At 42.2% G+C, this 23,360-nt stretch overlaps 1 protein-coding gene across 9 annotated transcripts in view; it reads right to left on the bottom strand.

Moving 5' to 3' along the window:
• Nucleotides 1–213: 213 nt before the first annotated feature.
• The window catches only part of phactr4a (phosphatase and actin regulator 4a), a 33,789-nt gene continuing 10,642 nt past the window's right edge, over nucleotides 214–23,360 (bottom strand). For 5 of the 9 annotated variants that reach the window (XM_051390129.1, XM_051390130.1, XM_051390132.1 and 2 more), the window contains 13 exons: nucleotides 14,902–15,072; nucleotides 14,737–14,817; nucleotides 13,548–14,645; nucleotides 11,261–11,623; nucleotides 8,042–8,173; nucleotides 6,950–7,547; nucleotides 5,688–5,926; nucleotides 4,429–4,591; nucleotides 4,136–4,191; nucleotides 2,462–2,523; nucleotides 2,203–2,340; nucleotides 1,580–1,656; nucleotides 214–1,397 (listed from right to left, as the gene is read on the bottom strand). In XM_051390129.1, the coding sequence (XP_051246089.1) occupies nucleotides 1,382–1,397; nucleotides 1,580–1,656; nucleotides 2,203–2,340; nucleotides 2,462–2,523; nucleotides 4,136–4,191; nucleotides 4,429–4,591; nucleotides 5,688–5,926; nucleotides 6,950–7,547; nucleotides 8,042–8,173; nucleotides 11,261–11,623; nucleotides 13,548–14,645; nucleotides 14,737–14,817; nucleotides 14,902–15,072 (3,194 nt within the window). In that variant the 3' untranslated portion in view covers nucleotides 214–1,381. Of the gene's footprint in view, nucleotides 1,398–1,579; nucleotides 1,657–2,202; nucleotides 2,341–2,461; nucleotides 2,524–4,135; nucleotides 4,192–4,428; nucleotides 4,592–5,687; nucleotides 5,927–6,949; nucleotides 7,548–8,041; nucleotides 8,174–11,260; nucleotides 11,624–13,547; nucleotides 14,646–14,736; nucleotides 14,818–14,901; nucleotides 15,073–21,078; nucleotides 21,307–21,398; nucleotides 21,568–23,360 lie in introns of those variants that run through there. The other 4 variants (XM_051390135.1, XM_051390127.1, XM_051390134.1 and 1 more) reach the window with 4 other exon arrangements.

The raw sequence follows: 23,360 nt of genomic DNA, 5'->3' as shown, positions 1-23,360 counted from the left end.
GCACACAGGTACACAGCTCTGTGAGCGAAGACATGATTCCAATTAAGGGTCTCTTAGTCTTAGAGGACATTATTGGACTTTGTGAATCGGTCTGCACATTCTGTACAACACTGCCCTCATCTGGTCATGTTAAGAGGCCATACACTTACCATTTACCTCAGCTGTTTCCCCAGCAGACCAATGGATTACAATGTTAGGAATAATCACACAGTATTGAAATGAAAATCACAAGTTATTTTAATTTCTGAATGGATTGTTCATGTATTCAGTGTGGTTTGCAAAAACATGTTAAAGATCTCTGTATCAAAAAAAAAAAGAAATATTTTGTCTCATTACTACTTGGAAACAACATTTGAGAAATACTTTACAATTAAAACAGGTCAGCATTACTGTGGATGTACAATATAAAGTCAATCAAATCTACACAGTTGATCTATACAATTGCAGCCAACTATGGACTTACATATATAAAGTACCATAAAACAGCCAGGAAAATAAAAATATGTACATTTTCCTGCTTGAATAATTCAATTATAAACATAGATAGGCTCAAGACTTTTCCATTTTCTACACACCCAATTAAGGAACATAAGGTGCCTTATTAGAAAATAATCTAGTGATAATGTGCTCCATGAGAATCATTTAAAAATACAGTAAAATGCACGCTTTTCCGGATATTAGTTTGGAATCGGCGCTCTGGGGGTCTACACGCAGAGCGCAAACTGTTGATTCAAATAGAGCTACAAGTGAGTTTAAATAAGAAACACACTCCTGTACGCCGGAAGTCTTTCACATTATGTCTGAACCTTAAGTGTGAGATCATGTGAGGAGTAAGGCTTGGGTAGTACCTAACATATAAACACAGTGTTTAAACAGTCCAGATTAGTTTGGTGGTACCATCGACAGTGTTATAGAACCTCTTTATGTGCACAGTCTTCCTGTTCTGGAAGAGGAAGAGAGAGAATATAATGTGAAGGCAGGTAAAGGCATGGTGAGAGTGTGATAACCCTCCAATGGTTATCCTTTCAGTTCATTCTAATGCTCTCTGACCCCCCAGCAGAGGGAGGGCGGGAGGGCGGGCTACCTCGCCCCTTTTTAGTGTTGGCACCGGGTGCCTCCAACATGGACGCACCGACAAACTCCTCCTGTCCTGAACTCCAGTCTGAGAACTGGAGAACCACCTGAGGTTGAACTGATCCGCGGCCTCTTTCGCTTCAGTTCCAGTTATGGGCGTCTTCAGCTGAAGCAGATTAGCAGGCAGTCAGTAATAAAATAAAAAAACAGACCAAATGGGCCACACGTTCAGTTCATAGCAGGGGAAGAGGGGCTTGCGCCTCCTCACTGCTCCCAGTCTAAGTGCCTTATTGGTCAGCGTGGACAGCTAAGGCCGATGGAACCTAGCGGAAAGAGAGGGAGACATTGGTTATTCTGAGCCTTCATCATTCAAACGTCTTCAGAGTAAAAAACTGGAAATCTTTTAAAGAGAAAACAGAAGTCATAAAGTATTGATGACGCAGCTGAATAAACTCAGAGAACAGCTGAGGTGAATTATTGATGGGACGTTGTATATGAGCCTGACCGGGTGTAGATCCTGCTTTCTTCATGAACCTCCATCTCGGAACTCTTGAATTCGTTGAGCTCTTTGCGGATGGCAGCCTGACAGGAGACATGAAAGAAACAGCACTTCAGCCGAGATGGTTTCATCCATTTATAGCGAGGCACAAAAGAAGAAAGGAAGTGTGTGATCAAAGCTAGATTATTTCTGACTCCAAAAAACACCTGTTTTTACTTTTAGTGTAAATTAAACATATACAGAAAATGATGTAACTTCAACATGCATATCATTTCTGTCCCTACATATTTTCTGAGCTTCACTGGACCAGGTAATTCACTTGGTAAAGCCATTAAGCAGCGTCTGTATTGCATTCCTGGGATTTCTCCTCGATACTGAATCTGCTTGGAATGCAAATCCTCTCAGAGTCGACCATAGTTGAAGTTGCTGTTGGGGCTTAGGCGCTCTCTTGCTAAGATACTCTAAGCCTAAAGCACCCTGCTGGTATAAAGAGAGGTGTTGAGTGTGTGTGTGTGTGTGTGTTGTGTGTGTGTGTGTGTGTGTGTGTGTGTGTGTGTGTGTGTGTGTGTGTGTATATATGTATGTATGTATGTATATATATATGTGTAAGGTGAGGATGTGAGCCTCACCTTGTCAGCAGGAGTGAGCTTGGTCCACGGTTTGTCCGCTCGCCGGTCATAGTCGTGGGCGTGGGTGGACTCGACGTACTCGTGGAAGCGCAGGATCTTCCTCGCCTGGAGTTCGGCCACTGTGGGTCTCTGCGACAGCTGATGGCAGAACGGACAGCAGCACGTTAAATAAATGAGGTCTGTCTCAGTACCATAGGGGTCCGTTTCTTGTTCCTAATAATAACTGCTGTATGATAGAGTTTCTTGGTTGCATCCTGACCTTTCTCGTGAGCCTCCGTTTGATCTCGCATCTCTCTAATCGGCGATCTGCTTCATTCTTGGCTGCAGGGAGAAAAGACATTCCATGAGAGAGGGGAAACACTGCAGCCAGTCAGGTGGATTTCACCCGAGCTGCCGTCGGCACGCTGCGGTAACGGGAGTCTTTAATCACCGCCTCGCTCTCCGCACAAGGCGCTGCATTGTTTTAGCGCGGGCGCGGTGCGTCGTCTTGGCCGAGTCATTTGGGGACAAGCGAGACGTGGTGCGGTGGTATGAATCCTGGATCAAAACGTGTTGACAGATTCTGAGAAGTATTATGTTAATACTCGCTGCTGGGATCCAACTTGGCATCGCAGTGATGGCGCAGTGATGTTTCACCTGATTTTCACTGCGCTCGGTCTGCTGGTACACTCTGCTCATAATGCTCATGTGTTCATGTAGTTTTAACAGTTCGCCACAAGGGGGGTTCATTTTGTACAGCTGGAGCCAGAATCTGTGTGGATTTAGTCTAGAAATAAGAAGGCATATTTCTGTTTGTGTGATGGTTATTACAGGTAATTAAAACTAAATTGTGTAAAAAAAAACCATTTTAGTTAACTGAAACTAAAAAGACTAAAAAAAACACTACAGGAAATGTCTTTAGTTTTATTCTTTGTAAATTTGGTCAAATTTGTCAACACACAAAGCATGAGGACACATTGGAGCACATATTTATTGAGACAGGGATGTCTACATGACTATGAGTCATTGGGCCTCATGCAAGGAGTGATATATGAACACATTTGCTCTTATTTTTGTTTGTACCTGTGATTTGTTCTTATTTTGTTAGCACTTCTGCTGATTTCTGATTCTGTATTTTCTCATACTTGCTAACCTATGTAACTCCTCCGTAGTATTTTATCTAATTGCTGGAAGTACATTATTCAGTTATTGTTCTCTGTATTGTCACCTTTATCGAGCTTGATTAAAAATGTAATAAAATGTATTTCATTCAAGCAAGTTGCAAAACAACTCCCTGACAACAAGTGTGGAGAAAATCTAGTGTTAGCAAAACTGTATGGCAGTGGAGCTTTATCTCAGTCTTGATCATCAAACATCAGGACTAATCTGTAAAAATATACTTTATAGAACTGATAGCACAATAAAAGAGAGGATTAAAGTATTAAAAACACAGAGAGGTGATGAAACTAGAGAGAACAAAAGATGCATGACAAATAAAATGTAAACGCTCGCTGTGTAGACTCCATACAGTGAAACAGCCTATAAAATACTGGATGGATATTTGATTCAGTGTATCATCTTATTTAATCTCCCCATTACTAAATCACATGAACTCCATCTAGAAAAACATGTGCAAGTCTGGTGTGAACGATTGATGAGGTACCCAAATTCTTCTTCATAAATCCCAGCGTTTATCTATTATTCAAATCAGAAACATCTTAATAAAGTCAAATCACTAAAACTGCACAAACTGCAGTGTGTTTAGTGACCATCAATATGCCTGAGGCAAGAGGGGAAGAAAACCAGAGGACGAATGACTAATGCAAACTATTGATTGAAGCAAAGATGAGAAAAATGAAAAGTGTGCTTTCTGACCTTGTGGTGCAGAGATAAATCGAATGCAAATAAACACACCTGAGCGAAGAAGTGAGGGATGGAGGACGGAGAGCCTTACCTTGAAGGATGTTCCTCTGCTCCAGCTCGTCTGCTGTCGGCCTCTGACTCAGACGCCTGAGGACACAAAACACTGCTGACTACTCATTTTTAAAGGCTGATGGAGATCATTTAAAAAGGAACAGATTTTGTCTTGAGAGGTGACCCGTTCCACGACAAACTAAAAAGGTATGAGTGTGATTTATCCTTGGAGTGTCTCTCAAACGATACGAGTTCCACTATAAATAATGGATGTGATCGGTCAAACAGTGATGGATGGGTGACATATTGAATACAATATGACGATTGATTTACCGGTTCAGTGTGGTACCGATCCTGTTCCTCACTGCCACCCACTGGTCCCTGTTGTGCCAGCTCATGTCTTCGTGGTTCTCCTGCGCCTCCCTTTCCTCTCGCTCTTGTCTCTCCAGCTTCAGGGCTAATGTGTCTTTCCTCTTCACGCGGCTCGCCAGCCCACCTGTTACACATACGACCCATAAAAAAACATCATTAAGCGGCACTTGACACAATGAAGGGTTTTACATTAGGAGTGGTTCACTATGAAAATAAGGCTCAATGTGCAGTAAACAGTTTCAAACAATGAAACAATTCATATTCCTGGGTGGAAGTCAGTTTAAGAAAGTGAACTTTGATTCAGGTCAAACAGAGTCAGGATGCTCCTATTGTGCACATTGGCTCACTGGAAAGGGTTTAATACACTAAATGGAACAGAACCGTAGTATCATTAGTAACACCTGCATTTACCCTACTATTTCCTGTCAAAATGGCTGCTGTGAAAAAGGTCTTCTGATTCAGCTGCTGCTGGAGGCCCACTGTATTAGGCCTGCTGTATGTAAGCATTTGGCAAACAACATATGCAGCATTAATAAAAAAGATACACGATAAACTAATAACTATTAATATCGTATATTGTCCCATCCCTATTTCAGCAGAGCAGATTCATATTTGTGTGCATGTTAGCGTAAGTTTTATTTTATTTTTTTCTCCAGATATAGAAAAAAATTATTTTGAGATTCTGCTAGGCTAAATCCTTTTTTAAATTACATTTTTAAATTCAAGCCCTTTCAAGTACTTTCCAGACCTGTGGCAACTCTGAATAATTAAAACATGTAGTGTGTTCAGTTATTGTGCTTTTGGGAAACGCCTCTAAAGCTTAAGATGGTTCATAAGATGGTTGTAGCAGCAGTCCAAAACCCAAAGATACTTCATCTCAAAAGCAGTGAGTCAAGCACAGACGGGTGTTTTTAATCGCAATATATATTTTATAATATATTCCTCATTTTTTTGTTCTCTTATGAGTCTTGCTCTACTTGCTAGCCTGGAGCTCATTTTATTCTCGTTTTTTCATCCTCGAGAGCATTGTGAAGCTCCCCCAGTCTCACAGCACTCTTTAGCTGCACACATTTTACGGATCTTATGAGCTTCAATTACATATTGAAGACAATGATTACTTTGGAAACTGCAAATTAAAAAATCAGTTTAGGATTTAAATCATTTTGTTGTTTTTTGTGAAATCGTCACCATTTGTTGCACTTGAAGAAAGACCAACTTACTCGGAGGGCCTTCCTCGTCATCGTCGTCGTCGTCGTCGTCGTCTCTGTACAGGATGGGGCCGTCAGAGTCAGACTCCTCCTCGCTCTCCCCGGGTCCTCCACCCTCATGGATGACACTCACTCTGGGGTCTCCGACCAAACCCCTCCTGCTGCGGGGCTCCAGCTCGGCCTGGCGAGGAATCCTCTGAGGCTGTAGCTTCTGCAACTCTTCCTCCATGTCAAAGTCATCATCTTCTGGCCTGTGAACAAGCAGAGCTGTGAGAGAGCTGAAGAAGCTCAGACACTCAGATTCAGTCCTTTGTTCTATTGTATCCAAGTGTGAGAATAAACTAATAGTTTAGGCTTCTGGCAGCTGCAATCTGCCCTGATCTGTGCTAATCCTAGTACTGTTAGGTACAGTCGCAGGCAATTTGCAGCCTGTTCGCTAGGTAAGGGAATAAAGCTTGATTGTTTGCTGAAGAGATTAACAAACACAGTTCTACATAATGCTCATCTGGCTGACTAAGGAGTGTGGCTCTCTTGCTAGAAGCCTTAGAGCAATAGACTAAGAAAACCCAGGAAACAAAGTCCTCATGTCTTTTTTTTTTTAATTACAAACATTTACTTGAAACTGGGCAGAGTGAATGTGGGAGAATAGACCAGTGGTTCTCAACTTTTTTCCTTAAGGGAGCCTTTTTCTGTCATTGAGTACTGACCACCCCCGTGTAATCTTTACATCAGAGATGTCTCGAGTAGCCATTTCAAAATCTACGTCTTTGTTTTGGTTTGGCTCCTACAGCGCACTGAATCATGCAGGTGGGGGATCCCTCTTTGACCTGGCCCACCCAAGGATTCTTCCATTTGTCCTCTTAAGTTTTTCTTTGTTGATATTGCTTGTCTCCTATTACAATTTAGATTAAAGTATGCTTGTTATGTCTCTTAAACATGTCCGCCTGTTATTTGTTGAATTATGTCCTACTGCGTTTGGTCCTGTGACTGAGTATGGAATAATTCATCTAAAACAGACTCTTAGCTGTATAAATAAAGCTATAACATAACTCAACTTGTTTGGAGTGGTGGAGAATGATACTCTTTGCCTGAAAACCCGGGTCAGATACACTTTCAAGTTAACTGCAACATTGGTTGAAGTTGGTTTAATACAGGTAAATGTAACCAAATCAAAAACTGAAATTCCACAAAGTAAACGTAAGGCAAACTGCTCTCCTTCATTCTCAGCTTTCATCATTGATGTTTTATGTCTGAATATAATGTGGGCCACTTACAGCCTGAGAGGTTCGATGGTGATAGGGAGAGAATGCCTCGAGTTGCCCTGCCCCTCGATGAGGAATTCTGGAGGGGACTCAAACAGCAGTGAGTGTGCCCTCTGGGAGCCGTCTGGGTTGGGCTGAGCTGGGCCGGGGCTGGCAAGGGCTCTCTGGATGAGGATGTGTAAGGGGATGGCTGGAAGCTGGCTGGGAGGCTGGCTGGGAGGCTCGGTGGTCGGGCTCGGGGGATCAGCTTGCCCGGCGGGCACAGGACCAGAGGAGGAGATGCTGGGCGGCTGGGGTTGCTGGAGCGACTGAACTCTGGGAGGGGATGGAGGTATGTGGGACGGCAGTGAAGGCAGAGACTCGGCGGAGGTCTGAGGAGCTGCTGCAGTTGGCTTGTCCTCGCTGTTCTCTCCTTTAAGGACAGCAGGGGGCACCAGTACAGGGGCGGACACTGGGTCAGTGGTGGGAGACTCTGGGGCCTGACTGGGAGGAGATGGGTCCACAGAATGGCGCTTGGTGACAGGGGTCATCCTCTTTGGTGGCGTCGGTGGAGAGCGCTTAGTGGGTGCTGGCACTATGATGATACCACTGCCATGCTGTGAAAGCTCCGCTGTTTAAAAAAAGCAAAACAGCAGTAATCAATACTTTGTCCTATAGAATGATGGCCACAAACAGTGAGAACATGAAGATGCACAGTCAGTCTGTAGCAGGTGAAGTTAGTTTCATTAACAAAAACAAGCCAAAAAGCAATAAGAGCTTTGGAAGATGTTCCTGTTACTGCTGAGTCAGTGGAGGGTGACACACAAACATTAACATACAACTGTATCATCAGTCTGCAATGAGCATCCAATGGGACCAACAAACACATTCAATGCTATCCAGCACACTAAAATGTCCATCCAAGTTCCATGCAATGTTTTCTTGGTAGTATTTACATTAGTTCAGCTGTAAACGGCTCCAATGGCTGCAATACACATGCAATGCAGTACTGGTGTTAAAATGGAGGTGAGGTATTCCATTTGCTATGACGGTGAATCAATACGACCAGTCTTGCAGGCTCTGTTAAGGATGGATGGATTGAGATCTGGCTGCTCCACTGGGTACCTGAGCAGGTCTGGGCAGCCCTGTGCCGCAGGTATACAGGTAGAGAAAGGTACAGGCCGAGCTCACTCTGCCGTCTCCAGCTGGTCCAGTAACAAGGCTGCCTGACCTTAGAGCCCCTGTTCAATGAGGAGGCTGGCAAAAATGAGTGGATATGTCAGGGATAGGGGCTGGGTTTACATTCCAAGCTGGGAAAAAAAATACAAGAGGGTTTCCAGATAATGTTTGTCTTGGTTTTACACTGTCCAGAAGCAAAGTTTACTTCCATCCTTGGAACAACTTCTGTGGAAAAATAGCTTTCTGAGAATAAGATTAGGGCTGCTCGATTATGGAAAAAATCATAATCACGATTATTTGGGTCAAAATTGAAATCAAGATTATTAAAACGATTATTTTTTTAAACTTCAGCAACATGCTGCATTTATTGGACATTTGTCAAAAACACTTTGCAAGGAAGTCTTCAGATACACTTTCCTTTCCCCATAAACATTTGTAAGTCTCCAAGTTACCTGTTCAAACGAAAACAACGTGACAGGAGAAGACTGCAACTAGTGTCGCGACCACCAGCGCAAGTATAGGTAGTTACGGTGCTCCCTGGACTTCACATTGTGACTGATGTCACATTAGTTTTGAGATTGTTTGGCCCCAAAATTGTAATCATGATCAAATTTCGATTAATTGAGCAGCCTTAAATAAGATAAGAAATACTTTTGTTAAAGTCCCCCTCCACTCAGAAATCAGTGTGGTCCAGTATGCAACTTCTACAGCGTGATGTAGAAACTTGAACCCAGCAGTGCACATCCACTGAGAATGGACTTTACAGTGAAGAAGGAGACATCTTGTATCCAGCAGGAAAACAAAAATTTGCATTCATAGATTCTGGGACTTTTAATAAAGTAAAAAGGAGTAGAGGTCTTTTTAAGGGCTTCAATGCAGAAATTATAATTTTTTTTTTACAAAAACAGAGACACATTAGACACCAAGCAGTCTATTTGTATATGTATTTGACTGGAGGGGATTGTTAAGTACCACTGCAGACACAGTTTCGTTTTTCTGACATTCCTGCTAAGTCATTGGAGTAAAACGGTTATCTTGCAGGAAATTAATCTAATTTTTCCTAGTTTCGGCTAGTTCATCCCTATATGCATATATTTTGTATAGGCAAATGATTTCTCTACCAGGGAGCACTGACAATTAGATTTTATTGTAAAATAAGGGATCTATATCAAGATGTATTCATGTTATGTGATAACTATTGGCCCATATATTAAACTCCAAAATCATCAGTTTAAACCAGGCTATAATCCTTATAATCTGTTCAACATAAAAACCTTGCTTGCTAGGAACCATATTAGACAACACGTAATATATTACCCAACACACTGGAATGAAAGGGAAAAAATAGAGAACAGAAGATGTATTGTGGAGGAATTGCCTGCATGAGGCATGTGTGCGTACAGGAACAAGGTTCACAACAGTCTAATACACTGAAACACACACACTCTCCAATGTCAAAGTCCATTACCAATGTAATCTCAGACTGCCACTGAGGCAAGCTACTTTGCAGACTGTTGACTGTGAATGTGACAGTATGAAATGAAATGTAGGAACATATGTATAGAAACCTCGTCTAGTACATGGTAGTGGAATGTGTCAGCCTTCCCTGCCACAGACACTGTTTCAAAGAGACAGCGCTGGGATGGGCTGTAAACAAGAGCAGCTATGGCATGCTGGGACAAAGGATATGAAATACTAAAAGCCAATTCAGTTTCTATCTAACCTCCAGAGGAGTGCTGGCATTGCATAAATGGTGCAAAGACAAGCTGGTGCGTGTCCTCTCCTCAGAGACTGGTGGCTGTACACAGTGAAACTGCACACTAACAACATATTGGAAAACACCTACACAGCAATGAGCCACGGACTCACTACGCGACTCACATCACAGTTATTGGTTTTATTTTTGACATACTATACTTTCGAAGAATATCCTGCTTCACCACCTGCAGTGTTTTCCTCAATCCTTACCTCACACACTAACCATAGATGATCAGGTCTGTCAAAAAAAAACAACAGCCACACCAAACCGGCATCTTTGAAATAGGTGCGGGCCAAAACCTTGCACACCCAACATACCACGTAAATCCCAACCTTAACAGACACCTCACAACAGCTTTTCTGCTTGAATAAAAGAGCCTTTAATCCACAGGAATATTTCAGGTTGAAAAATGAGGTCAGAAATACACTGTTATCCACCTGCAGCCTGTTTCACCAGCTAAACAGAAGTCTGATGTTAACTTCTACCTTATAAATGAAGTAAGCGCTTTGTTTAGTTGCACCGTAATGGAAACAATGACACTTATGATAGCGTGTTTTATTGAAAAAGCAAAAGAGCTTCATTTTGTGGGACTGCTCTGTGATAAAACCTTTATGGGAAAAGAATATTCACTTCTATGGAAGACTGTGTAGGGATTTGTATACCAAAGTGCCCTAGGTTACGTTTATTGTGTGATTTGCCTATTGCGCGTACACTGAATCAGACACAGGCCAATATATTATATATGGACTATAATATGTGATTATTGAACTGTAGTCCAGAAACATGATAGAAAATGGAATAATGCAAAATATTATTTTTATTTATTTTTGTGTAACTGGTTTATTTGTCTTACTTCTTCACATAGGTGTCATTTAGTAAAACTGGGACATTTTCTATTTGCTCATGATGTTTGTACCTTACCTCCTTAGCAGTTCAACAATCATTTATCAATCACTTTTGTTGTACTTGTATGTTTTTACTGAGGTGAAGAGCCGTAGGCAGAGGTTATATGGAAATTTTATACCTGCTCGTGGGATGGGCAAATTTTAAATCCTATGTCGACTTATGTTGTAACTAACTTTTGTGGGGCAACAGGTTTTTAATAAATGAACGCCTCTCCACCAATACATTGTTCAGCAGTATTTTGGTTTGATACTAAAATGGCCAAATGGTCGATGGCCCTCTGTGGAGGTGACTGCTTAAATCCAGCATTTGACATAAAAATTTGATACCACTGTGTCTCAAAGATTCAATCCACAGTTTCCCTATACTTTATTAAAACTCTAGAAAGCTCCTTTTGAGGTTGTAGTATAAAGAAAGGTACACAGACCAAAGCAGCTGTTTATAGAAGGAAGCTAACTTTAAGTGTGCCATAAAACTGCAGAAGCAGAAGCAAACAAACTCACCGAGCAGTGCGGGGTTGCTGTTGCGGTTGGTGGGTTTGGGTGGAGGGACAGGAGGCTGCTTGGCATGGGGAGGGACGGGGGGCGGGGTGTCAGAGTCAGCAGAGGAAGGAGCGGGTCGAGGTGGGTCGTCGGCTATTAGGGAGACCGTCCTCGGCGGCTTGGCCACAGCTACGGCGGCGGAGACAATGGAGGAGGAGGAAGAGGAGGAGGATGAAGAAGGGGTGGGGGTTGGACTCCTGCCGGACTCAGTGGAGGGAGTGGTGAGAAATTTGGGGGGAAGCAGAGCCTGTTTGCCTGGCGGAGGTTCCTGCTGAGAGTCTTGTGCTGGATGAGGGTCAGGGGCGAAGCGGACACCAGCGGACTCTACAGAGGGGGTACACACATGCAAACACAAACAGTAAAGGAGAGCTCACAACAACAAGGTTACTACTGTTGCTCTACTAAGCAAGGGAAACACAAAAGGGTCATCACATACAGAGAAGCACTGAAGAGAATGCTGAGGTGTTAGTGAGCAGATGTTTCGGAGCATACCCAGAGGGCAACTCTGATCAAGGCTCTGCAGTCATTAGAGGATGAGAGGTAACATGAATCAGATGAACACACAGCAGACGCGGAGAGAGATCAAAGAAGCACAGAGAGGTCCTAAAGATTTGTTCATCCTTCTTTTCATGTTCACCTAAATCCACGAATCAAAGCTTGATATGTACCGTTTCAATGTCTTGAGCTTGTTAGCTTCTTAACCGCTGTCAGAATTACAGTTCGATCATTTACCCAAAATGCCTTTGCACACGTGTTGGTACTGACTGACTGTTTACTTGGAAAACGGCGTGCAGTACCCAAGAGACGGGACGACTGCATGTCAACACAGTACAAACAGGACATAAAAGTTTCCATGTACTAACACTTGTGAATAAGGCAGTGTGCAATAAAAGACATTATAATCACAACAGTCTATTTTTGGTTGATACTCAACGAACAAGTATCCTGTATTTAATGGGAAACTGGCCAAAAGAGCTTTTGACATACACACACAAACACACACACACACACCAGTCAATGGAATTGTACTCTTTAGTAAACACATACACTTGACTGATATCTCGTCTAGAAAAAATGTCTCCTCTTCTCTGCAGGGCACATTGTACTGGCTGACTCATAGTTGCTTAGATCGCTGCTTTTCATCTTGATATTACCTCACTTATCACTTGAAACATGAAAGTCACTGCCAAAGCGAGAGAGGTTTAGCATGAAGTTCAGCTCTGTTTCTCTGTTTCTGATTCCCTCTAAGACTGTGAAATGGCCTCAGCACCATCAGTACAATAAATGTTGACTGGTTCATTATCATGCTGTGTTCTACATTCATTGCACAACGCAAGTAATTGTCAGAAAGGATAGAAGGGCTGCAACTCAGGATTATTTTCATTATTGATTCATTTGTTGATCATTTCCTTGATTAATCGATTTGTTGTTTGGTCCATAAAATGTCAGAAAATGTTGAAAAATGTTGAGAAATGTATCTAAAAAAAACCAACTCCAAATAATTATCAATTATCAAAATAGCTGGCAATTAAATTAATAGTTGACAACTAAACAATTAATCAACTAATCTCTAGTGGCTATTAAAAGATCTCGCCCTAAAATGTTTCCAGAGGAAGTGATGGGGGACAAAATCCACAGTCCTCGTTCGGTGCAAAAATACATTCCACTTTATCTGAAGTTACTATGAGGCTTCAGCAGTCTGAGTAAATCACACAAGGTGGTTATCTTCCAATGTTACTGTCTTTTTAGTACAACATTCCCTGTGTGTTTCCTTTCTGAGCTCCAATGGAGAGATTGTAACTCAAAGGGAATGTTGTAACACAGTAACACTGGAAGCTACACACTTGATCTGATTACCTCAAAAAGCTGAAGTCTCATAAGTCTCAAGATCAAATTTGGAATACATTTTTGCAAAACACTTTCAGACTTTACCAGGATCAACAGAAACACAGATATATAAGGGAGCTGCCTTCCAGCAGAAATAGTTTTCTTTACATGATAAGAGCTGGAAAAAAACAGGGCCAAGTATGTGTGTCTCATCGGTTCTTTCCCCCGTGTTGTACAGTTTCAGAATCAACAAAAAGTCAAAAAGTATGCCAAGATGATTAATTCATTTTCTTTGGTAACCCTGGGACTCAGATTCCTAAGAAATTACAAAAGAACCATCAGTTTTCTTACTAGTAAAAAAGTGGAGAAAACACGAGCTACTTCGGTTTGTATAATTCAACACAAGAGAGGGAGATCTTACCTGAGCGTTCTCTGAACTCTGCAGCTGGGATGTATCTGGGCAGGGTAGTCCTCTTGTCAGCCTCTGAGGCTGGACGAGCCCGTTTATTGTCCTCCGAGGAGCTCTTCTGTAGAAGAGGCCGCAAGTCCATCTCAGAGACGGGCCTTGTAGGCCGCGAGTCATCCACAGAGCGCTGAGGATCCAGCTTTTCTCTCCTATCCTTCTCCTCCCTCTTTTCCCGGTCATCTCGTCGCTCTCTTTCATTCCTCTTGGCCCAGTCGTCCCGTCTGTCCCTTTCCTCTCGTTTCTCTCTGTCTTCTCGCATGTCTTTTCTCTCCTTGTCTTCTCTTTCTCTGTCATCTCTGTTGTCTCTCCTTTCCCTCTCAGGCCGCCGATCCCTATCTTCTCCCCTGTCCCTGCGTTCCCTCTCGTCCCGATCTATTCTTTCCCTCTCGTCCCGATCCCTGCGTTCCCTCTCGTCCCGAGTTTTCCTCTCCCTCTCGTCCCGATCCTTCCTCTCCCTCTCGTCCCGATCCTTCCTCTCCCTCTCGTCCCGATCCTTCCTCTCCCTCTCGTCCCGATCTCTCCTTTCTCTATTGTCCCTGTCTGGTCTTTCATCTCTTCTGTCTCTGTCATCTTTCCATTCTCGCCTTTCTCTGAAGTCTCTGTCTTCCCTCCGGTCCACTCCCCCATCCCTTTCCCTTTCCTCTCGCCAGTCCCTTCTTTCTATGTCTTCCTTGTTTTTCCTTCCTCTGTCCTCCCTGTCATCTTTGCCATCTTTCCTCTCTTCTCTGCGGTATCTATCATCTTGTGGAGGCCCTCGGGGTAAAGAGCCACCTCTCTTATCAACATCTGACGGCAGACGGCTCCGTCTGTCTACGTCCACAGAAAGCCGTGCGTGAGAGTCCACATCCAGAGGTGCACGGTTACTTCGGGAGGCATCGGACGGCGCTCGGTTCCTACGTTCATCTGCTTGGGGCAGCCTGAGGGCATTCGCCTTAGTGTCAGACTCCCCCCGGGACACTCGCACCCCTGCTTCTGACACCCTGTCCATGTCCATTGGCACAGGGTGTCCATTTTTCACTGGTGGAGCTTTGGAGTGGTTTACATCATTGCTCTCTGCCCCACAAAGACACAAGAGGGAAATACAGTAAGTGTCATCAAATCTCGAGCCAATTCATTCAACAAAAACAACTAAGGCTCGGCCTACCATTCTCTGGGATATCCTTTAGAAGCCCTCTTGCAATCAGCTCTTGCCGACTTTTTCTGACAGAAATCTTTCTTTCCAAGGCTGAAAAAGAAAAAAATATATCAGTAAGTCATGCATTAAGTAACGCACACAAGTGAAAATATTAATCTGTTGTGCCCAGCATACCTATCGATGTTTCAGTGAACTTCTCACTTGGCTTCTTCTTTCTCCATTTCCAGGGCTTGAAGATCCTTCCCATTTTGGAGAACTTGCCTTTGCGTTTAGTTGGAGGCGTTCCCCCACCCGAGTTTCCTTCTTCACCCGGTGTTGTGCCGTGTTGCAGGTCAACCTCATCGTCTGCAGGAATATGACATGGTGACAAACAGATGAGTCAGAGTCTGACTGGAGGAAAAAAAATCATTGACTGAGGCAAATACTGCCCTGGATCAAAACTGATGTAACAGCTGTTTTATTCCTGGAGATAAACCTCTTTAACAGCATTGGGTGTGCACTTAATTGCACAGCTCACACATGAATTGATATCATTTTTTTTTTGTAACATGAATGTAACTGATAAGCCCCTGCTATGTTGTACCGACAAACCCACATATTCTTTAGGCTTGTCACAGAGCTCTTGGCAAGCTTCTTTGGGCACAATGGAATTTAATCTTCACTCTTACTAAATGCCCATATCGGGATGACAGCTGCTAGTGGCCTGTGACAACAGCAAACACTACAGTTCAGTAATCTTCTGCTCCAGTGCAGAGTTAGTGACAGAGTCCTGAACACTAATGATGAAAAAACCAGAAGACAAAAATATTCCTTCTTGTAGACTACCAATTGAGCATGCACTAATTACAGGATATAAACAACAGCATTATATCCAACATCATTCAGATATAATACCATAATGACTGTCTGATGTATCAACAGTCAACCAACGGTTATCTTAGATAAACATAAAGTAGTCCCTCTTTTCTGTCTAACAGTCAAAGGTAATATTCCTGATCAGGTATGCACATCCAAACGTAGGGCAGGGCTCCAGCTCTAAGCTCCTGCTTCAATTATTTGTCACAATACAGGAACAAACCTCAAAAACAAGACCGGTCCAAATTCCACTCCTACTGCCTGCTTAGCAGTCTCAGCTGTCACATGAGAGCCAGACAGAGAAATGTGGGCACGACTGCTTTGGCTATTATTTACAGGGTGGTGTGAATTAATGAGATTTTTGCCATAGCAGGGATGGGTATAAGATCATGTTACATTTTCTGCATTTTGACATCAAGTTTAGTGTTTTAAAACACGGTAATACCACTGAACAAATAAGTGAACAACTTTGACAGATACTGTGACTCAAAATTTCCAAGTAAGGCTTGATATCCTATTGAAAAACCCAAGACAGCAATAACTGGGTGTGAAACCACTATTATAATTCTTAGGTGATGAGTCGTATGGCAGCGGTTGCACAACCAGGAGCATACAGCCATGCAGAGGGCCTGTGGCTGAAGTGCAGGCTGGAGGGAAGTTCATGTACAAGCTGACAGGTGAGCTCCTTTTCTCATTAGAGCAGTTACACCGTGTGGCATGTGTGAGGGGAGACTCATCCCTTTGTGATGGAAGAGAAGAGAAAGAGAAATGTGTGCAATGGAGGTGGAATGGCTGGCAGTTATATGGACTTCAATCTAACTGAATGATTCAGTTATAATATTGGCAATATTTGTATGACACCGTTTTGTCCATTTTGAATGAGGCAAAATATGAGCAAATATATAAAAATGTAAATACACACACACACAGGGCTGTGTATTGGCAACAATCTGGTGCTACGATACGCATCTCAATACAGAGGTTACGAGTCAATATATTGTGATCATGCAAGCAAGGCGATATATATTGCTTTTTTTTATCTTTTTCATTTGAATGAGTCGTGAGATCGGCATTTGTATTTATCAGTCAATTTAACATCCAACAGCATAGCGCTCAGTTTACAACACTGCGACCTAGGAGTTGGAGGTTTAAATATAAGAAAAAGATATTGTTTTAGATAATTGATACAATATCACAAAACAAAAGACTAGATACGATATTTTATTACAACCCTACTGTCTACTAAAGCTGACCAATGCTACAAGGACACAGACTCAGCAAACATTTCTCAGAAACATTAACATCACTGACTGTTGTGACGATGATGTGGTGGAAAGGTTTCTTTAGTGTAACTACATTGCTTCTTTCAAAACACAAACAATATCATTCAATTATTAAATATCAGCACATGAAACCACATAATTATAGTATCAAAGCAGTCATCATTGATTTAATTGTCACTTTGATCACAGTCAGAGTAAGTATAAGTTGTGGTTAATAGGATGCAAATAAAGAAAGAAAGGGGACAACCAACATAAAGTGGGTTGGGAAAGGCAAGACATGAGAACCGATGCAAAACAAGGTGAAAAGCGGTTTCCTTATAGCAACACCATAACTGACTGTTTTCAACCGAACGATGTCTGACGGAGGAGGGGGGGCAACCTGTCTTACCAAACATTCAGCGTAACACATGTGACAAACCTGTAGCATACAGTATCACTGACAGATTAAAAGGTGGATTGGTATCTATTACAATCACTACAGAACTCATGTCCTGAGGAGGAGTTTTTCAAGGTCAAGGAGATAACTGTAGCCAGTATGAGAAAGGAAGGCTTCTTTGGAAAATAAATTATTTTTGTATATTGAATGAAGGTGTTAAGAATTATTGCATGATCTATTAATCACCCACTAGAATTTGATCAGTCAGGAACATAGGAGCTGATAGACATTGGTTCTGTCCATGTGGGTTTTTTCAGTGGCTGGCATTCAGTTTGAGATTAATGTGCAGTGCGTACAGCGGGTTACCACAGTCAGACCACATGCTTTCAGATAGCACAGAGCGAGTTCACCTATGTCCTGCATCTATGGCTTCTTTTAATCACTCTCCTTCCTGCAGAATCTCTAAAAAAAAAAAAAAAAAAAACACTCAACTCAAAAATTTGTTCCAAATACAAGTTAAGCTTAAACTAAGTAAGATTTAAGTCTGTTGTTAAGAGAGAATGAGAGAGCCCATTTTAGTTTTCAACTTGATTAAAGCCATTTCTGGGTTACAGCCACTTTCATTGATAAATAATTGAGTTAGCCTTTGTTTTAAGAGCCCTTCATGCCTAGTCCAAATCATTTATGTCCTTGGCTAAAGACCACCGATCTCTTGCTAGCTGGGCAAGATAGTCTGTTTGTTTACGAGCAGAAATCTCCCTTTTACAATTCATTCATAAATTGAATTGAATTATGCCTCCACTAATAGTTGCCTAGCTAGACACTAGCTAGTTAGCGGTCCTATTAGCTGTCTGAACCCGGACTGGGAGCTCAAAGGACAGGGGGAGCTCAAACACTACTAGTGTGGGAGTGGGAGACCCAGTGGCTCACAGCCTCAATGAAGGGCAGCTGATTTACAGCAGCTCAGACAGGACTATTCTGGGGAGGTAGACACAGCGGGTTCAGGCAGGGACAGGACGAAGAGGAGCACGTTTGTAGCAAGTTAATTTGTAAGTAACTGATAACGTTATACATTATCTATGGTATTGATACCTCCACCCTATCCCCCTAGCTGACTATTGGCTTTATCTAATGACAACTAGTCGACTAGGAAAATGTTCAGTCAGGGGCAGCCCTAACTGTACGTCATCTGATTAGAAAGCGAGAAATCATGGATTGCAAGTTTGTTGATTTATAATCTACAGTAGCAAATAATGCCAGCTATGGGTAACAGAGCACTTTCACATCCACACTGGTATTCTTTTTCCAAAGCCAGTTAGAGGCCTGGTCTGGATTTTATACAAGTACTTTGGATGTATGACCTCTTACAACCGACTGAATTAGCTGTTTGAACGCCTTAGATGCTTAGATCACCTACAAAAACATTGTTTAAAATGTTGTCAATACGGACATCGTTAGATCCGTTTGATTCTCTATAATTCAATCGTTCTGTTCATTTTACAGAAACTACGAGCACCAAAGTATCAAATAAACATTCTGATAGGATTTCCCAACTGGGCAAGAGTTTTATGCAAAAGCCAGTTGAGTGCAGTGACTGAAGCAAATAAAAGCCTGGGTTATTCATTGAAGTTTTAGGTAATATAACGGCAAGTAGTAATCTGATATTAATATATCGTCCGATCATAATTGGTTTTTAATTGTCATACATATTTAGACAAACTATGTGTCTAAATTACCTCAAATCTAGGCATTTCTGTACTGCAATTTCTTGTTAGCTGATATATCCAACTGCCAAATTTATCAGCTCTGCAGTATGTGACATAACCAATTTCAAAATAATACTCTTATAGCTAACCAACTTCCAAATTCATATAGGATATCTCCATCATTTGGAGGGGCCATGCTTATCCCAGACATCTGTCCTTTCACTGTCAGTATCAATGTGTTCAGTTCGACTGCCACTGCAGCAATGTCGTACCATCGCTACTGAGCACAACACAAGATTCAACACAAGTTACAACACAAGTTACAATTTGAGAATGAGAAAATGTCCAACTTATTGTAATGCTACACTCTATCATGTATCACAGGGCAGGGCAGAAAGACGTGTTCTCTTCAGCCTTGACCTCCCTTTTAATTGGCCCTTTGTCTTCAGACTTAGTTTCATTCATCTGGGAGCAGAGCAAATAAAAGTAAAACACTTCACAAAGGCAGGTAGGATTAGTTTGTATGTAACAATAAGCAATCATTTGACATTCTTTACTCTGTGTATATCCCTGTTCAAGATTCAAGATTCAAGAAATGTATTTGCCATTTGGTCTGTCTGCTACCTTTAATGTGTGATCACTGTTTTTCTGTGTTGATGCAGTCTGTTTTGTATACATTGTATATAATGTATGTACATTAATGAGTTGAGACTGTTGAGCCATACATATTAAAAATCATTCTACACTTTTATTGACTGATAAACCTACAATTTAAATCACAGATACTTCACCAAACCACACATATTCAAGTGGTTAACTGGCATTTAATCTTAAATGAACCACCATTGCAACAATGTTTGTTCATGAAAATGTCTTTCTCCACAAAATGTGAAAATGATGTCTACCCATTGTATGAAGTAAAGAGGCTGTTGCACGTATTTGTGAAATCCAAAGCTGAAATGCAGGTCAGTGAACTGTGAACAGGTCCACACAGCTATTCCTGACACATAACACAGACACCAGTGGGTGTTAAACTGGGAGCGGTGGGGTGGCAGTGAACTCGGAGAACACTGATGTGGCTGCAACAGAAGCAAAGTGTGATGTAGTGACCTTGTGTTACAGTAGAGCGTGGCTGCTTTTCACAGAACAACCAGAGACTTAAAAAGGCACAGACCCCTAACAGATGAGATGAAAGATGGAAAGAAAATACTGACTTTAAACAGGGGAGCTTGTTTATAAAAACCAAAGACCGTAGTAACAGCCTATGCTTCTATAGCTGTTCAGCCATTCAAACTCAAAGGGCTAATAAAAGCATGAAACCTGCACTAACCAGCCGCCACTAATACAGTACCCCCGTCACATGACATGTTGACACCAACTACCCACACTAGCACACCAGAGACAAAAATACATTTTGCATGGAGAGCTAATATGTAACGAAGAGGACGTTCTCGTGTAACGTGTTTATTCAGGCAAGAGTGTTGAAACATGTTCAAACAGAAAACCCACAGTAAAATATTAAGTACATAAAACCAGCCAATAGCAGGCCACGACCTACAGCTATGTGCTGTGAGATTATGCAGAAAAGAGGTGACAGACGGGATGGCCTGACAGCAAGCTGCAAGCTGTATTATTAAAAGGAAAGGCCAAATAGAACCGGAAACAGGACCCTCCATTTGACAGCATCTGGTTGAAACTGTTATTATCTTAACCAGACAGACAGGGGCTACACTATATACCTGTGGACTAGAGAGAAGCCAAGTCATTTAAGTTTAAAGAAATAAAAACATCCACATGGGGAGAGCTGGTGTCAGTTGGTGCCTTGTACCCCCAAATCTCATTTTTCCGAAGCTCCCAGAGGGAGATGGAGCGCTGCGTGCTGACACAGAGAGAAGTTTGTGTGGTTCGTACATTTCACAATCACCACATTCCATCTGCATGCATTCTTCTCCACCTGTCTGTGCCTGCCGCCCTCCACTTTTCCTCTGGTTTCAAAACACCTGCTCATATGTACTGTATGGTTTTGTTGGCTCTTTACACAAACGTAAACCTGCTGTTTCCCCAATCTAAAACCAGTCTCAAAATGTTCACCGCAACCATAGAGCGCTGAGCCTCTTGGTCTCGGACTCACCCGTGTTGTGCTGGGCTGGTTGCTGGGCCACTGTCTCACTGCTTGCACTGTGTCCCATGCTACGGCTCCTGTCCCCGGTGGCCTGCCGGGTCCTGCCCCTCCCAAGGCCCACGGCAGGAGAGCAAAACCTAAAGCCACCTCACTCTTATCCAACCAGACATAGAACTCCTTTAACTCAAGACTGCCTTGACTGCTCACTTGTGTCGTTTAGTCTCTCCTGTCTCTGTGGACTTGCCCTCCCCTCCTTTTAGATTTGGTCTCTCCCTCCCTCTCTTCTTCCTCCCTCCTTCTTTCGCTTTAAAAAACACAAACACACTCACACTCAAGTTCTTAGGTCCCTCCCTTCTTGGAGCTCTGACTTCATGAATAAGGTACACCAATAAGGTAATCCAGCAGCCTTAGATGCCTTTCATTCCTGAGAGCAGATTTTTCATGGGCAAAGTTCACAGCAGGCGAGCTCTGAGGTCCAGCCATCAAGCCTTGAGGGATTTGTGATGCAGTGGGCCCCCCGCTAGCAACATTTTACAGACTGACAAAACACTACTCCCTGAAGGACGAGGGGCGGGATCTGCGGGGTGAAGTAACACGAGAAGTGGAAGGTGAGCCGGGCCTAGGTGGAGCTCAAGGCCAGAGAACAGGAAGTGACACAGTGGAGGTGTCCGATGACTCTCCAGGGATTGTCCTTTTAAACTATGAAGTGCATGTGCAGCTTGTGCAACACTTGTAGTACATATTAGCAACTCTGTTTTACAGCTACACCTGAAGCAATCCCTTGCCTATATATCTCGCATGTTACAAATGTTTTTACTATAACTTAATTGGCACTGGTTTCAGAAATACAACTTTGGACTAGTGTGTTTAAATGTATTATCCTATTATATTATATTAATGTTATTCAATTTAAGGATATCCCGATTAGCTTTTTTTTTTAGTCCGATCCACGTCATTTAATATTAAGTATTTGCCAATACCAAGTCCAAATTTTGAACTTGTATTTTATTTGTAGATAATCCAGTGCGCAGTGCACACTTCAAGTACATTAAAGTTATTCAAATAAATCCAATGTATACGCTTGACAATTAAATAGCTCTGCATTGCATCAAGAAAACAACAACTGTTCCTTGATATTTTTTTTTTTTTACACAAATAAAATATAAAATAACAGACCTTCTCTGTAATCTTTTCGCTCCCCAGTGTTTGGTGTTTTGCAGTTACCTGAATGAAGTGCCTGTATTCTGCAGAGTGATTATTTTCGTCATCTGTACATATTTTGTGCAGATTAGGTTAATCGCTCTTATTTGAGGGGTTTTCTGTTGCACTTGCAGTTGTGTTGACAGGCTCTGTACTGCTCTCTGCTCTGAGAAGGAGTGAAACTCTGCAGCAGGCAGCTGTGTGACAGCTGACGTAAAACAAACAATCGGGTCATTAAAGCTCAATACAGCCGATACCGATCAGTTAAATAACGCCTTGATCAGTGCTGATACCGATCATTGAGATTGGATCTGGACATCCCTAAATAAATTAATCAACTCTTTACTGGAAACATCTGCTCTTTACTAGTACATACTGTATCTCTCTGTACGGGGCAGGTAATATGCCAAGTCGGGCTAATAAATCGAGCGAATGGGCAAGTGGTAAAAAGCTGATGATGGAAGTAGCAAAGGAGAGATCCATCTCGCTTCCTTCTCCTCTCTGTTGAGAGTTGCAAATGCACAGTACTGATCAGGCAAAGAAGAAATATGTCAGTGGGTAAAGTTTATGAGGAGAAGCCAAGCAAGCGTTTCAATTATCGTGGAAATAGTTGGGTGGCATTAAAGGATGTGGCTGCAATTTTGTTTTAGAGCATGGTGGATAAACAGCTGTTGTGTTTCAAAGGCACGTGGAGTGAAACTTTAGTCTTTTTTGTTATTTGATAACCTCTAATAAATAAAACAATTCATATAGGGTCAAAAATTTACTTTGGGAAAGTAGATTTATGACCCACTTGCCCAACCGGTCAAGTGAAAAAAACATTAATGCTGAGCCTGCACAGTAAAGTGCCAAACACATAACACCTGAGCAGGTAGGCCTTAATCTCACATACTGTACATCCTCATGCAGGACAGAACCAGGGCAGCCAGACAGTCTGTGTCTGAACATTCCTATCACAGCGCTGTGCCATTAGGTTATATGTAATCAGTGTGTGGGAGTTAGAGGAGCTCCCCCATGCATAGTGGTAACAGAGGAGAAGTAGGAAAAAGGATGTTAACCATCTTTTCTACTGCTAATAGACAGAATTATTT

Source organism: Dicentrarchus labrax, unplaced genomic scaffold, assembly GCF_905237075.1.
Source record: "Dicentrarchus labrax unplaced genomic scaffold, dlabrax2021, whole genome shotgun sequence".
Lineage (NCBI taxonomy): Eukaryota > Metazoa > Chordata > Actinopteri > Moronidae > Dicentrarchus > Dicentrarchus labrax.
This window is presented reverse-complemented; position numbering and strand designations above follow the sequence as displayed.